Below are 17453 nucleotides of genomic sequence, written 5' to 3'. Positions count from 1 at the left end.
AGAGGTGGTGATAGATTACAAAAATGCAGTATGCGTGAGGCATAGTGGATATATGAGTTAAAAACTTTATCCCCTAGAGGGTTAAATATTGACTTTGAGCTAGGAGTGTTCCTATAAACATCAGGTGAAAGTTTTTTATTCAGCACTTTATCTTTTTATGTTCTCACTGTAACGGTCATATCACCCCACCCAATCGCATATACCGCGTGCGTGGAGAGAACATGCAATGTTACCAAGGGGGTGCGTGGTGCTATACCTGTTGGCTCACAGAAGGCTGAGCCTCCGCTAAGGGAACCTGGGGCAATATATTACAATACTAATGATGCAGCGCCTCCACCTGCGATGGCTCCCACCAGAGGGGAAGTAGTTCCTCGCAGGACAATACACAATGACCACACAGACAGCTCTATAACTATTGATTTTACTACATGCAGCAACTTATCACGTTACATATCAACACATGCGCCACGGCGGACGCTAACCACTCTAGGCGTCACGGCGGACGCTACCACCTCTAGGCGTCACGGCGGACGCTACCACCTCTAGGCGTCACGGCGGACGCTACCACCTCTAGGCGTCACGGCGGACGCTACCACCCGCAGATTGACCCCATCCTGTGTCCAGTAATCCCCACCCAAATGTCTTGCACTCCCAAAATCATATACCAATGTCTGCATATGTATGTGTGACTGCGCAGCCACTATGTCTGGTGATAGGCCTGGTTGGTGCACGTGAGTTGCAGGTTACCTGCCCGGGCTCCAGCCACGGGTACCGCGATATCACCGGAGTTCCGCTCGATCCGACGCTGTCCTCCACACCGCGTTGGGTGAATTCCAGCGCGGATAATATCACCTTAGTCCCAGGGTCTTTGATAGTGTTCTGAGCCCAGAACCCACCTCGCAGGGCCGCACGGCTTTAGCACTGTGTCCCTGACTAAGCTACCAATAAATGGGTCAGTGTCCCTATCTAGGGCCTGTCCCTATACTCCACAAGCTATTAAGTGGCTCAGGACCTAACTGGGGGCCTGGGGGCTACTGGCCTAATGCAGAGGGTCACTGACCCTTGCATCCACCTCTTACCCCTAGCTGGTCCGGCTCCTGACTCACTTCCTCTGCAAAACCCCGCGAAAATGTATCTCTCTGGGAGCAGGGGAATCCAGCCTTCCGATTGGCTCCCTGGCGTCACATGTGTTTGCCCCTGTGCACCCTGGGGGCTGTCCTTCCCGCCTTGGGTGTGCGTGAGCTGTGTGGGGGCCTCCCGCGCTGTTTCCTGCCCTGCGCATGCGCAACAGCCTGGTAATGGCGGCGCCCTGCTTCAGCCGCCGGGCCGGTGGCAACGCGATCGCGGCCTTAGCAACGGCCCGATCGCGTCCCCGGCAACCGGCCCGCTCGCGTCCCTAGCTACCAGGGATTCCTATGCCGCTCGCGTCCCTGACTACCGGGCAACGCGCGGCTCGCGGGACAGAGGGAAGGGGGGTTGAGCGCGCGAGGGGGACCTGGCTACATCCTCCCCCTGGTGAAACTCCAACGTCCCCGCTTGGACCACATAACTTACTACTATACACAAACGTTATATAATAAAAATGCATAATCATACTTATATAATGAAAATTTCAACAACCAACCGTGATTTCACTATATCAGCTCTACATCAGATTGTACATTTCACTGATCATCACAATAACTGACTGTACTCTGCTGCGAGCCCACTGCTGAGCCTCATAATGGGGTGCCCCAACTTGATCATAGGTTACCCGATTTGGAGGGTACCTGACTCTTTGGCCCCTACGGAGTTGTTCCTCTGCGACTCCCTCGGGGGAGTAATACACATAGTCCTGAGGCTCAGCCTCTTCCCTTGAGGGGAGAATTGTCTCTGTACAGTCTCTGTTAGACACAAAGCTCGGGCTCTGTGGATCCAAAGGCTGGCCTGTTGGTGCCACCTTAGTAGGCGTTGGCCTACGGGGCCCTTTACCCGTAGCTCCTCCGGGAGATGCCCCTCCTGTGGAATAGTCCCTTTGAGAGGGTCCCTCCATAGGGTCTTCAGGAGTTTCAGAGTGGGTCTCGTTATTTACAGTCTCTTGACCCACCTCTGATAGATCGGACTCACCGTTGAGCGGCGTGGCCAGTATCTCTGTCTCTTCATCTTCCACTTGTGGGATGGGAAGAAGATGATTACGGTGCCAGACCTTTACCCGGCCATCAGTGTCTTTGATACGATAGACCGGGAGGCCAGGCATCTGGGATTCAATTTCATACACTCCGTCTCGCCATCGGTCGGCCAATTTGTGTTTTCCCGGGACTCCGAGGTTGCGGAGCAACACAGCATCCCCAGGACGAAGTTCCCGATATTTGACCTTATGATCATATCGTCGTTTGTTTCCTGCGTTCAGCTTAGCTGTGGACTTTTCTGCTTGTTGATAGGCCTGCTGTAAACAGTCTTTCAGTCTTTGTACGTATTTGAAATGAGTGGCATTATGTATCCCATCTGTCGAGACTCTGAGACGCACATCCACTGGCAGTCTGGCCTCACGCCCAAACATAAGGAAGTAAGGGGAGAATCCCGTTGACTCGTGTCTGGTGCAATTATACGCATGCGCTAGTCCCTCCACATGTCGACTCCATTCAGATTTTTGCGCACTCTGTAGAGTTCCGAGCATGTCCAGTAAGGTTCGATTGAATCGTTCTGGCAGCGCATCACCTTCAGGATGATACGGGGTCGTTCTTGATTTTGCAATGTTCAGCATTTTGAGCAGTTCTCTGATCAATGTGCTCTCAAAGTCTCGCCCTTGGTCGGAATGAAGGCGGTTGGGAAGACCATAGTGAACGAAGAACCTTTCCCATAGCACTTTCGCGACCGTGATAGCCTTCTGGTCTTTTGTGGGGAAGGCCTGGGCATATCGGGTGTAATGGTCCGTGATGACCAGCACGTTACCGATGCCTCGGCTATCAGGTTCGATACATAAAAAGTCCATACACACCAAGTCCATTGGACCAGAACTCTTAAGATGGGCCATGGGAGCTGCTCTAGTAGGCAACGTCTTGCGTTGAACGCATCGGGAACAACGGCGGCAGTGTTGTTCCACCGCTTCCCGCATCTTGGGCCAGAAGAACCGGTCTCGGACGAGCCCAAAAGTCTTATCTACACCGAGGTGCCCGTGTTCATCGTGTAGAGACTTCAACACCAGATATTGTAAGTTCTTAGGTAGGACTAGTTGTCTCCTATCCGGGTGGTTATGGTATTGCACCACCCGATAGAGCAAGCAATTGTCTATTTCAAATTTGTCCCATTCTCGCATGAGTAAGGCCACCAAGTCATTGGGCGCACGTTTCAGAAGGGCTGGGTTCCTTTTTTCAACGGCGTGCCGGATGATGCTAGCGACCGGATCTCGAATTTGGTAGTCTACCAGATCTTTCCACCGGAACACCTTGTCGTGCGTGAGGTGCATCCCTTTTGGGTCGCAGTAGGCGGCGGGGACAGCCTGCGACTGGCATCCCAACGAATCGATCACTCGTAACTCGGAGAAGGCCACTTGGTCATTAACTATGGCTGCCGTTCTACACATAGCCCGCACTCCGGGGCCGGGAAGTTCTTCCCATTCCTCATCATCGGGAGTAGCGAGTAGTCCTGGTCTTCGGGAGAGGGCGTCCGCCCCAATATTCAATGGCCCCGGCTTATACTTCAAGGAGAAGCTGTAGTTACTGAGGGCGGCCTGCCATCGGTGGCCTGCTGCATCTAGTTTGGCCGACGTATTGATGTACGTGAGGGGGTTGTTATCCGTCCTTACCTCGAAGGTGACACCGTACAAGTAATCGTGGAGCTTCTCGGTGATCGCCCACTTGAGAGCCAGAAACTCCAACTTGTGGACGGGGTACCTCTGCTCACTGGGTGTCAAGCTGCGGCTGATGTAAGCTACCGGCCGCAGGCCCTCCGGGTGCTTCTGGTGCAGGACGGCGCCTAGTCCATTTAGACTAGCATCCACATGCAGGACGTAAGGCTGTTCGGGATCCGCATAAGCAAGTACAGGCGCTTCGGTCAGACACTTCTTCAGCTTCAGGAAGGCCTGCTCACACTCAGAGGTCCATTTGTCACCAAACGGTTGGCGGGCTGGTACAGCCTTCTTCCCGGTCTCGGAGGGGTATATCTTCAACAGATTGTTCAAGGGTTTAGCCCTGCTCGAGTACCCTTCCACGAAGCGGCGATAATACCCACAAAACCCCAGGAAGGATCGCAGCTCTGTGACGTTCTCTGGGCGAGGCCAGTTCACCACGGCCTCTACCTTGGCAGGGTCGGTGGCAATCCCTTTGGCGGACACGATGTGCCCCACGTAGGTCACCGAGGTATGGCAAAATCGGCACTTGTCCAGGGACAATTTCAACCCTTCGTTCCCCAGACGATCGATCACCTTAAACAACCGCTCTTCGTGCTCTTCCAGAGTCCTTCCGAAGACGATGATGTCGTCCAGGTACACCAGGCACTCCCGGGGAATCATGTCCCCGATAGTCTTTTCCATCAACCTTTGGAACGTAGCAGGCGCCCCACATATACCTTGGGGCATACGGGTGAATTGATAGAATCCCAGGGGGCAGACGAAAGCCGTTTTCTCCTGGTCTTCCGCCGTCATGGGCACCTGATAGTACCCTGATCGGAGATCCAGAACGCTAAACCAGTGGCTCCCATTCAGCGCATTCAGGATCTCTTCAATGCGCGGAAGGTTGTATTGATCCGGGATCGTGCGGTTGTTCAGTGTCCGATAGTCGATACACAGTCGTACAGACCCGTTCTTTTTCCGCACCACCACTATGGGCGACGCATAAGGTCCTCGTGATTCCGTCACAATCCCAGCGGTTTCCATGTCTTGGATGGCGTTCCTCACATCGTCCACATCCCGAGGGGCAAGGCGACGAGAACGTTCCCGGAACGGGGTGGCATCACTCATCCGAATGGTATGTTGGGCACTGCGGCTGCACCCCACATCCATCTCGCTCGTGGAGAACACATGTCGTCGTTGCATCAGCTGGGTGGTCAGCCGTTCTTTCCACTCTGTGGACAGTGTCGATTCGCCGAAGTTGAAGTCCAGATCGACTATCCGCTCGTGCGCGGCCGCCGCCTTCACCTGAGGTGTGGCTCCCACCGGGCTGACCGGATATATGCATCCCAACTTCTGGTCGACATCAAACTCCATCGGAAAGGGGGAGAGATTCTGCACATATACGTGGGTTCGAATAGGGATCTTAGCCGTCCATTCCCTCACTTCGGGTAGTATTCTATACCCTTGCTGAACCTCTTCTTCTTCAGGCTCACTCTCCAGCGAGAACAGTTGGTCGTTCTGGTCTCGGTCGGGATAACAACACCAGACGGCCATCTTTTGCACTCCCCCTGGTAATATGGTCGTCAGTCCTCGTTGACGATTGTAGAGGTCCCCATGACGCTCCAATGCATACACCCGGTGGCATTCTTCTCGTAAGATGGGGTCTAGGAGCGAATCGGCCAGCGGCAACTCGTTGGTCTCTCTCAAGTAGGCTCGGATTATAGCTTGCACTATGTCCGCATTGGTTCCCAAGATGATTGGGTACTTGCAATGGTCTTGGGGCTCCGGGCATACCATGGCCGCTACCTGCATGGGGTGCTTCTTGCCGGTGTTCAGTTGGAGTATGTCCAATTGGACCTTTACAATCCCATCGATGGGGTAGTCTTCATTACTTAACCCCCTAACCTTCATATGTTCGGCCGGCCTTAGTGGGCAGTGTTGAAGGTGCTGATCATAGAACCTGCGATATATTATGGTTACTTGTGACCCTGTGTCCAATAGGGCCGAGGCGTATATCCCTTCTAGTACCACGGGCACGATGGCCGCAGGGCCCACTTGACTGCAAGCTTCACCGGGTGAGGCGTCATCACTGGGGCCGGCGTCAGAAGGGGCATTCGGGGTTCCAGAATGAGGGAGCTCGAGGTCAGCTTCTGCCATTGGTACACTGCAGACCATAGATCGGGCTGTTTTTCCTCTATCGGAAGGGTGTTCCTCAGGGTGACCTTCCTTTTCTGGGCAGTTACGGCTTACGTGGCCCTTCTTGCCGCAGTTATAGCATACCACCGGTCGGCTTTCCGGGCGACTCGTGGACGGGGAAGGTGGTCGGTCGGGGGGTCTTGGTTTGTACCCCTTGGACAAGGCAGCAGACTCTTCCCTCTTTTCCGTAGGGCTCTTTCCTCTGGAGGCAGAGGAGCTCTTAGGGGCAGCGGTGGAGTGCAGCATAACATGAGCTTCCTGTAGTTTCACTTGCCTCAGCAACTCAGTGAACTTGTAGGGGCCCCCGTCCATTATCTTGCTGCGGAGCATGTTGGCTATGGGGTGAGTGGGGCTTGATCCCCGCAGATACTGCTTATGGAGAGCTTCATCCATCCCCGAGGCGGAGACCAGCTTACGATTGAGTAGGACCCCGAGGACCAGCTGTAGGCGGTGGATGAAGGCCGACAGGTCCTCTCCTTCCTTCTGATAAAGACGGAAGTACTTCGTCCAGAGCGCTCCTTCGTCTTCTGCTAGTCCGTACGCCTCCAACAGGAACGCCACCATTTCCGACGCTGTCAACTCTGGGTGTTGGTCCCTGTGGATGGTCAACATAGTAGACGCAGGGGGTCTGAGGCATTCCATAATACGCTGCCGCTTTACAGTGTCAGTGCACGACCACTCCTCTACTACTTTTACTGCATTCTCCCTCCACAGGTCTATTCCGTCTTCCCCCTGGGGTATAGGAAGTACTCCAGAGAAGGCCTTAAGCTTCCTATAACTTTGAGACTGGGAGGCCACAGTGAGGGCTTCTACGAATTGGGGTAGCGTCACCCCCATTATGGAACCTTCGTTCGTTGCTCTCTCACCGATAGGCCGGAAGTTTACCTCGCGGGGTACGGTGTCGGGTGGAGAGGGGGGACTGTCAGCCCAACTACTGGCGTCCGGAAGGGCGCTTGGGGTAAAGGAGACTTTGGGATGGGGACGGTCAACCCGGTTTGGGGTACTGGACACGGGGGTAAGTGGCGTCCAGGTACTGGTGGACGGTTCGTCGGGATCTTGAGGAGGGGCTCTGAGCGAGAACATTTCCCGTATTACTGGCAAGTCCGAGTATATAAGGGGGTAGCCTTCTGGTGGGCACTCGGGGGCTACTAGAATATTCGGGGCCGCTTCAGGGCCTATGTCCCGGCATACGGTGAATAGTAGTGCACTCAAATGATAAGTAGAGTCGAACACCCTGCCACGGTACCATATTCTATCTGCGCCTAAGAGCTTGGTCAGGGAGTTCCGGATGTCAGTTTCAGGCACTAACGCCGGGACGTTCCCTACTGCAACCACGTGTCTAGGTGGTTCACGGACGGTGGTGGCCCACGCGTGGACCTCTTGGCGTGAGGGGATTACCATGATGCTGATTTTTGGTTCTGAATAGGGCACCCCAGGTCTAAGATCTCAGCAGCGCCTCCAAATGTAACGGTCATATCACCCCACCCAATCGCATATACCGCGTGCGTGGAGAGAACATGCAATGTTACCAAGGGGGTGCGTGGTGCTATACCTGTTGGCTCACAGAAGGCTGAGCCTCCGCTAAGGGAACCTGGGGCAATATATTACAATACTAATGATGCAGCGCCTCCACCTGCGATGGCTCCCACCAGAGGGGAAGTAGTTCCTCGCAGGACAATACACAATGACCACACAGACAGCTCTATAACTATTGATTTTACTACATGCAGCAACTTATCACGTTACATATCAACACATGCGCCACGGCGGACGCTAACCACTCTAGGCGTCACGGCGGACGCTACCACCTCTAGGCGTCACGGCGGACGCTACCACCTCTAGGCGTCACGGCGGACGCTACCACCTCTAGGCGTCACGGCGGACGCTACCACCCGCAGATTGACCCCACCCTGTGTCCAGTAATCCCCACCCAAATGTCTTGCACTCCCAAAATCATATACCAATGTCTGCATATGTATGTGTGACTGCGCAGCCACTATGTCTGGTGATAGGCCTGGTTGGTGCACGTGAGTTGCAGGTTACCTGCCCGGGCTCCAGCCACGGGTACCGCGATATCACCGGAGTTCCGCTCGATCCGACGCTGTCCTCCACACCGCGTTGGGTGAATTCCAGCGCGGATAAAATCACCTTAGTCCCAGGGTCTTTGATAGTGTTCTGAGCCCAGAACCCACCTCGCAGGGCCGCACGGCTTTAGCACTGTGTCCCTGACTAAGCTACCAATAAATGGGTCAGTGTCCCTATCTAGGGCCTGTCCCTATACTCCACAAGCTATTAAGTGGCTCAGGACCTAACTGGGGGCCTGGGGGCTACTGGCCTAATGCAGAGGGTCACTGACCCTTGCATCCACCTCTTACCCCTAGCTGGTCCGGCTCCTGACTCACTTCCTCTGCAAAACCCCGCGAAAATGTATCTCTCTGGGAGCAGGGGAATCCAGCCTTCCGATTGGCTCCCTGGCGTCACATGTGTTTGCCCCTGTGCACCCTGGGGGCTGTCCTTCCCGCCTTGGGTGTGCGTGAGCTGTGTGGGGGCCTCCCGCGCTGTTTCCTGCCCTGCGCATGCGCAACAGCCTAGTAATGGCGGCGCCCTGCTTCAGCCGCCGGGCCGGTGGCAACGCGATCGCGGCCTTAGCAACGGCCCGATCGCGTCCCCGGCAACCGGCCCGCTCGCGTCCCTAGCTACCAGGGATTCCTATGCCGCTCGCGTCCCTGACTACCGGGCAACGCGCGGCTCGCGGGACAGAGGGAAGGGGGGTTGAGCGCGCGAGGGGGACCTGGCTACATCACTATGGGTTTTTTTTAAATATTTTTTACTGTGTACTGACAAATATCATTGGTATAATATACATTGCCAAATAGTCACTATTTTTATTCATTGTTTTTATGTTATGTTAAATGTTGTGTTAGGTTATTTTCATGTATGCAAAGCTGAATCAAATGGCAGTGATTTAATATGCTAAACGGACTACACCCATGATTGCACTGATTGACAGATCAATCGGAGCAAAGTTTGAGGCTATATAAACCAGCATCACTGCCATCACTTCATATCCCCTGAGGAAGTGTGTTTAGACGCACGAAACGCGTAGGGCATTTTTTATCTATATATAGGACATTTGGTGGCTTATATTTACAAGCAGTACAAGCGCTGAGTGCATTCTTGCAACGACTGTGGGGCAAGGAGGTGCAGATCGCCGTTTCCTGTATCTTCCACTGGAGATTGCCAGGTTCTGACGTCACATCCGGCAACGTCATTTCCGGTCCGCCACGAGGACGGCGTCACTTCCGTTTTTTGCCAGTAGAGAGACGCAGAAGGAACACAAGGCGTCTGAGGCACCCAGCGGATCCCCCACACGCGGTCACCAGCCCCCATTGGTACTATGCGAATTACCAGCAGCCGTCCTGTGAGTGTTATCTAGGTTTTAACCCACCGGAGCGGTCTGTTAGCCATTTGTCCTTTTTATCATCTAGTTTAATAAATAACTTTTATCATTAGCTTTGCTTAAGTGTTGTTTGTCTAGTTGTGTCTGTTTGTTTTGTCTGTTTATGTCAGCAGTTGCAATTATGTCTGTATAAATTGTTTAACTGTGTTGCACTAAATATTTCTTTTTTCATTGCATGTTCTACTTCCACTGCATCAAGTCATATCTAAATACCCCAAGATACAGAGACTGTTGATTTCCTTGGAACTGGAACTATTTCTACTGGATATCCAGGATTCCATTATTTTTGGACTCATTAGGCGCCGGTATCTCTTTTGTTTACTGACTTGTGGAGAACTTCTTTGGGCTGAGCAGCAGGCGATTGTCCTGGACCCAACTCCACCGACACTTGCGGACGCCCAAAGAGGGAGGTCGGATCAACGGGGAACCTACGGCCCATCCATACGCAACCACCAAGTCCAATGGTAGGAGAAGTTGTTCCAGCAAGGACGGAGTCCAAATGCTGGTGCCCGCCGAGACCCTCATCTCCTTCCTGATGTCGGCTCGTCACAAAATGAGAGGAACTTCCGAGGACGTCACCCACAGGACCCACCAGATGCCTGGTCTCCAGTATCTGGACCAGCGGAGCGCTATCCACAGCCCCCTCCTGCGAGGGAACCCTCTCCATGTTCCGCCTGCGGAGAACAAGGCCACCGGTATGTGGACTGTCCACTGATGGATTGTTCATTAAGCAGTACCATTGCCTCGGCCTTCACTGGAGAAAATTATAAGCCCTGGCTACTTCCAGCCCTGATTGGGGAAAAAACCATCCAGGCCCTTGTAGATTCGGGTTCTGGGATAACTCTGGTCCTCCAGGAACTATTACCGCCTAACGTGTGTTCTTTTGACTTCCCATGGAGTATAGAATGTATACACGGCGATGTAAAACGCTATCCGATGGCCAAAATCCGGATACAGGTAAAAGGTCAGGAGGCTTACCTCGAAGTAGGAGTCGCTCCTTGGCTCACTGCCCCCGTTGTGCTCGGCCGGGACTGGCCTTTCTTTTCTTTTCTAATGGCTCCAGTCTCTCACAAGGAGCCTCATTCTATGGCTCAGAAGAACCCTGGCAAACTGTTCCCCTTCTCCACAGACCTTTTTCCCAGTAGACACCGGGTTCAAAAGACTCGGAAGCAAAGAGGCTCTGACAAACAGGACTGGTTGCAGAAATCTGGGTCTCAAGATGACCATTCGAATAGTCAGAGGTCACAAGTGATGGCTGGGGATGGCCAGAAGGAGGGGGATATGGGCCCTGGAGATTTACCAGACCTGACTTTCACCAGAAGCAAAGGGAAGACCCAGTCCTTGCTAGACAGTATGACAAGGTGGTGAAAATTGATGAGCAGATTTTAAATGCACAGGGGGTGATAGTATTCCCCTATTTTGAGCTATCAAATGGTATCTGTATAGGGTGAATAGGCAGACACAAACAGGGGAGGTCACCAGACAGATATTGGTTCCCAAGGTGTTTGTTAAGTCTGTGTTCACTCTAGCCCATACTGTCCCTTGGGGTGGTCACCTGGGCAGGGATAAAACATTGGACCGTATTTCATCCTGATTCTATTGGCCAAGGATGCATAGTGATATTGCTAAGTTATGTGCGGCATGTCCGGAGTGCCAGCTAACTAGTCCAAAGGGACAAAAACCAGCCCCTTTGGTTCCTCTACCCTTGGTGTCAGTTCCCTTTTATAGGATTGGGGTAGACTTGGTAGGACCTCTAGAACCTTCTGTGAAAGGACACAGGTTTATTCTTGTAATAGTTGATTATGCAACAAGATATCCTGAGGCGTTCCCCCTGAGAACAGCAAAGGTGAAGCAAGTAGCCAACAAGTTGTTGGAACTGTTCTCACGGGTTGGATTTCCCCAGGTTATGTTGACAGACCAAGGTACAAATTTTATTTCTAAACTGATGCAGGATGTCTTAAAGTTACTAGAGGTCAAGTCTGTTCGGACATCGGTCTACCATCCACAGACTGACGGATTGGTGGAAAGATTTAACCGAACTCGAAAAGGGATGCTGAGGAAATTTGAAGATTCAGAGAAGAGAGCCTGGGATGAACTTCTCCCTTTTATGCTGTTTTCAGTACGGGAAGTTCCCCAGGCCCCCACGGGATTCTCTCCATTTGAACTGCTCTATGGCCGCCAACCCTGGGGTATCCTAGACCTCCTAAAGGAATCCTGGGAGGAACAGGGGATTTCAGCAGGGGAGACACTGAGACAGATTTAGGAAAGAGTTGAGTGATCCTGACAGCAGCGTTAAGGATAGATTGTAGGGGAGACAGGTGAGAGGCAGGAAGGCTGGACAGCAGGAGGTTACAGTAATCAAGACGGGAGAGAATGAGGACCTGAGTCAACGTTTTAGCAGTCGAGTAACAGAGGAAAGGGCGTATATTTGTAATATTGCGGTGGAAAAAGCGACAGATTTTAGTTACATTTTGAATGTGAGGGGAGAATGTGAGAGAGGAATCGAGTGTGACCCCTAGGCAGCGTGCTTGTGATACTGGGTGAATGATGGGACTTCCAACAGTAATGTGGAAGGAGGTAGTAGGGCCAGGTTAGGGAGGAAGTATAAGGAGCTATGTTTTTGCCATGTTAAGTTTAAGTCGGCGGAGGGCCATCTAGCATGATATCACAGAGAGACATTCAGAAACTTTGGTCTGTACAGCAGGTGTAAGGTCAGGGGTTGAAAAGTAAATGTGTGTGTCGTCAGCATAGAGGTGATATATAAATCCAAGAGATGTGATTAGGTCATCTAGAGAAAGTGTGTACAGAGAAAAGAGAAGAGGTCCCAGGACAGAGCCCTGGGCTACCCCCACAGAGAGATCAATAGAGGAGGAGGTGTTAGCAAAAGACACTGAAAGTATGATGGGAGGGGTAAAAGGAGAGCCTGGATAGAGCTTTCTTACGAATACCAAGCGTATGGAGAATGTGAAGGAGAAGAGGGTGGTCCATGTGTCAAATGCTGCAGAGAGGTCAGTAGTATGAGCAGAGTGTAATGATCTCTGTCTTTGGCAGCATGGAGGTCATTAGTTACTGAAGACTGTTTCAGTGGAGTGAGCAGTGCGTAAGCCAGATTGTAGAGGGTCTAGGAGAGAATATGTGTTGAGAAAATTGTGCAAACGAGAGAATAGAAGATGTTCAAGGAGTTTAGAGGCAAAAGGCAGGAGGGAGACAGGTCGATAGTTTAGAAAGACAGGTATGTGTCACGGTAGACCAGGACTTTTAACACCATTTATATTTAAGTGATACATCACAGGGCAAAACACAGTAATGAAATAAAATGAGGTTTATTTTGGATAAATCCTCGGAAACACACAAGAATACAAAATACAAAAATATACACACTTTCAGGGGTCTGGTGGATGAAATCTAAATTTCCTAGGTACAATAACCCATTTCAAATGGTTTTCCCCTGTCCATTTTTCTGCTCCAGGATAACAAAGTGCTGCACACAGCAGCCCCTCTGAAATGTATCTCCACACTCCTTCCCAGAGTGTCTCTCCCTCTGATTGTCTCCACACTCCTTCCCAGAGTGGACTTTGTCAACCTCCACACTCCTTCTCAGAGGTGGACTTCTGATGGACTTCTGAGGGAGTCTCCACTCTCCCTCCCAGAATGTCTCTCCCTCTGAGGGTAACTAATGCTCTGTCCAGCAGCATCCCTTATATACCCCTTGGTGGCTATCTTCTAACACTGAGCAAAGCAGCCAGCCAAGAGAAACAGTGCCTGGGGGCTCAGACCTGATAAATGATTCATTTAACTAATCCCCTACTTTTTCTCTGCGTGCCCGCGCACAGCATGTTTTGGTGTCTGCCGGCCCCGCAGACATCAGGGTTCGCCGCTCGCCGCCTGCAACCCCACTAAAAAATCTTGCGCTTTTCGAGCCGGCTTGGCACGCTTCCTCCTCTGACATCAGCCAAAGGACGAGCCCCTTTTCCTATTGGCTAAAGGGAGGGGATTTCCAAGCTCCTCCTACTTCCATGCTGAACATAGAACAGCGGAAGGTATTAAGGAGATGCCCCAGTCTGGGAACCAGACGTTCCTGTTACTTTGGCCATTGATGCAAAGGCAGGCTTTTCAAAGTTGCTCTATTGCAAATAGCAGAGCAGCCAGGTTCATTTTGGAGCTAGTAAAGTCTGCTAATAAAAGCTGAGGCTAAGTCAGACGCGATGTCCAAGTTTCCATTTTAGAATGTAGCGGTCGCAGCTTAGGGTTTTAACCAAAAAGAGGACTAGGTAGCTGGGAGGGATTTCCTGGTCAGGGTAAGCCTTCCGAAGCAGGCGCCCTGCACCTATTTGAGTCTAGTTTTCACCCCCAGACCTCAAGTAAGTGTGTATTTCGTCTGTATTTTGTGTATTCATTGTGTGTACGCGGGTTTACCCGAATAACTTAATTTTCTTCTTCTATCTTGTTTTGCCTCGTGAATGTTCCCGGTACAAATTTGTAAAAAGTCCTGGTCTCCCGTGACAAGTTAGCATGAGTTATGTTCACTCTTTGCTTTCTAGTGAGTCCGCAAGTCCTATTAGATATGACAGAGACGTCCTAATAACACTGTCCTAATCTCTCTTCTGCAGACATGAACATGGCTGATTATTGTATCCGGCTGTACAAGGACTCAGACTACGATACAGTGAGGGACCTCTTTGCAAAGGGTAGCATGGAGTGCACCCCTGTGGCCTTCTATCACACCTTCAGCCTCCCACGCTTTTGGCTTTTCATGCTTGTTGTGTTCCTAATTCCTCTCTTGACCATTGGATCCATCACTCTCTCCATCCTGACAGTGACTCTTACTTTAGTCCGTATCTGGTTTTGCACCAGAGATATCATGCTCTCCTACATCCAGCACTCCTTGTCTAATGACATGCTGGACATCCACAAATACTACCTACAGAGGGATGGTTACTGCTACTGGGTGGCTGAGTCTGCTGGGGAAGTGGTGGGGATGGTGGCAGCCGAACCCTCATCTAACACGGCAGGAGAGAAACATGTTGTGCTCAGGAGACTGTCAGTGGCCAAGAGTCATAGGGGCAAAGGGATTGGTAAAGTTTTGTGCAGGACAGTCATTGACTTTGCTCGGGAGAGGGGGTGCTCAGCGGTGATCTTGGAAACTACGTCGGCTCAGATTGATGCTCAGCGGTTGTATGAGAAGATGGGTTTTAGGTGTTTTCGTACCTTTTATGCAAGTGAGCTCACAGCAAAACTCATTGAATTTATTATCATGTTGTATCAATACGACATCCCAACAGGCAGTGAGAATTTATATCCCAAACCTCTCCCTGTGTGCAGAACGGAGGCCCTACTTTTGTAGGTTTTATTGGTATTCTTGATGCTGTGCTGGTCCCTATATACAACCGGTGCAGCCATCATAGCAAAATGTATTGGAGTTGCAATAATGTATATACATAAGTTTAAAGGGGAAGTAGAAACACAGATTACCAAATGTAGTCAAACCAGCTTACCCTGTTTTATTTTCAAAATCTCCTTAGAGCAGGTACATCCACAAAGTAACATCACAGGGCAGGGGCCTTTCATCAGACCTATGCACCCAATGTGCCTCCTTCCTCTCTTCACTTTTGCATATACATTTTGGATTGATTTGTGAGTGCTGGAGTGCCACTGTTTGATAACTATTGGAATTGTATGTATGTCTTTATTTATATAGCGCCATTAATGTACATAGCGCTTCACAGCAGTAATACACGTGACAATCATATACATCATATAAATAACAAATAACACATCATGGGTATCAGACATAAAAGTAACATTGTGAAAGAGGAGTCCCTGCTCCTATGAGCTTACAATTTAATTGGTAGGGAGAACGTACAGAGACAGTAGGAGGGCATTCTGGAAAGTGCGCCTGCAGGGGACCATGGTTTAAATATTGTGTATAGTATTAGCCACTGTGCTACTCATATGCTTCTTTAAGCAAGTGTGTCTTAAGGTGGGTCTTAAAGGTGGATAGAGAGGGTGCGAGTCGGGTATTGAGAGGAAGGGCATTCCAGAGGTGTGGGGCAGTCAGCGATAAAGGTTTAAGGCGGGAGAGGGCTTTAGATACAAAGGGGCTAGAAAGAAGACATCATTGAGAAGAACGCAAGAGTCGGGATGGTGCATAGCGAGAAATTAGGGCTGAGATGTAAGGAGGGGCAGAAGAGTGTAAAGCTTTAAAAGTGAGGAGAAGAATGGAGTGTGAGATGCGGGATTTGATCGGAATCCAGAAGAGGGATTTCATGAGGGGAGATGCTGAGACAGATTTAGGAAAGAGTAGAGTAATTCTGGCAGCAGCGATAAGGATAGATTGTAGGGGAGACAGGTGAGAAGCAGGAAGGCTGGATAGCAGGAGGTTACAGTAATCGTGACGGGAGAGAATGAGGGCCTGAGTCAATGTTTTAGCAATCAAGTAACAGAGGAAAGGGCGTATCTTTGTGATATTACGGAGGAAAAGGTGACAAGTTTAGATACGTTTTGAATGTGAGGGGAGAAAGTCAGAGAGGACTAGAGTGTGACCCCTCGGCAGCGTGCTTGGGCTACTGGGTGAATGATGGTACTTCCAACAGTAATGTGGAAGGAGATAGTAGGGCCAGGTTTGGGAGGAAATATAAGGTGCTATGTTTTTGCCATGTTAAGTTTAAGTCGGCGGAGGGCCCTCCAGGATGATATCGCAGAGAGACATTCAGAAACTTTGGTCTGTGCAGCAGGTGTAAGGTCAGGGGTTGAAAAGTAAATTTGTGTGTCATCAGCATAGAGGTGATATTTAAACCCAAGAGATGTGATTAGGTCACCTAGAGAAAGTGTGTACAGAGAAAAGAGAAGAGGTCCCAGGACAGAGCCCTGGGCTACCCCCACAAAGAGATCAATGGAGGAAGGGGAGGAGGAGGCGGTATTAGCAAAAGACACTGGAAGAGGTAAGAGGAGAGCCAGGATAGAGCTTTATTACGAATAAAAAGAGTATGGAGAATGTGAAGGAGAAGAGGGTGGTCCATGGTGTCAAATGTTGTAGAGAGGTCAAGTAGTATGAGCAGAGTGTAATGACCTCTGTCTTTGGCAGCATGGAGGTCATTAGGTATTTTAGTGAGGGCTGTTTCAGTGGAGTGAGCAGTGCGGAAGCCAGATTGCAGAGGGTCTAGGAGAGCATAGGTGTTGAGAAAATGGAGCAAACGAGAGAATACAAGACGTTCAAGGAGTTTAGAGGCAAAAGGCAGGAGGGAGACAGGTCGAAAGTTTAGAAAGACAGGTATGTGTCATGGTAGACCAGGACTTTTAACACCATTTATATTTAAAGGATTAATCAAAAGGCAAAACACAGTAATGAAATAAAATGAGGTTTATTTTGGATAAATCCTCGGAAACACCCAAGAATACAAAATACAAAAATATATACACTTACAGGGGTCTGGGGGATGACGTCTATATTTCCTAGGTGCAAGGACCCACTTCAAATGGGTTCCCCTATCCATTTTTCAATAATGTTAAACTGCTCAGCCATGCTACCCCCTCTCTACATTTATAACATTTGTTTTTTAAGTAAGTTGTATTTTTGCTTTGCACAGACAGGCCCGTAAAGGGAATATCATGGATTGGCTGTGCTGCTTTTGTTAGGTTTTTAATACCCTATTTGGGAGAGAATACAGAGTGCTAATGAGTGAAATATAAATATATAATATCTTTTCCCTAATAAATATCTGGCTTTTTTGCATTAATCTTTCAGGCGAGGGACTGTGATAAATAAACCGTATCAGTGTATTTGTGTTTATCCAGGTGTTACTGATTGTCTTGTGTGTGCATCAAGGTGTTACTGAGTGTCCTGTGTGTGTATCACGGTGTTACTGAGTGTCCTGTGTGTGTATCCAGGTGTTACTGAGTGTTCTGTGTGTGTGTACCCAGCTGTTACTGAGTGTCCTGTGTGTGTATCATGGTGTTACTAGGTGTACTGTGTGTGTATCCAGGTGTTAC

The 17453-nt window shown here is 50.4% G+C and overlaps 1 protein-coding gene across 2 annotated transcripts in view; it reads left to right on the top strand.

The window, feature by feature from the left end:
* The window catches only part of LOC142467771 (putative N-acetyltransferase camello), a 29259-nt gene extending 12006 nt beyond the window's left edge, over window positions 1-17253 (top strand). Inside the window, exons 1-2 of one of the 2 annotated variants that reach the window (XM_075573645.1) lie at window positions 159-10825; window positions 14075-17253. In XM_075573645.1, coding sequence (XP_075429760.1) covers window positions 14077-14808 — 732 coding nt within the window. In that variant the 5' untranslated portion in view covers window positions 159-10825; window positions 14075-14076 and the 3' untranslated portion in view covers window positions 14809-17253. Of the gene's footprint in view, window positions 1-158; window positions 10826-14074 lie in introns of those variants that run through there. The other variant, XM_075573638.1, reaches the window with a different exon arrangement.
* Window positions 17254-17453: the final 200 nt, after the last annotated feature.

This window comes from Ascaphus truei, chromosome 1 (genome assembly GCF_040206685.1).
Source record: "Ascaphus truei isolate aAscTru1 chromosome 1, aAscTru1.hap1, whole genome shotgun sequence".
Lineage (NCBI taxonomy): Eukaryota > Metazoa > Chordata > Amphibia > Anura > Ascaphidae > Ascaphus > Ascaphus truei.
Note: the sequence above shows the minus strand (reverse complement) of the source record. Positions and strands in the feature narration are given on the sequence as shown.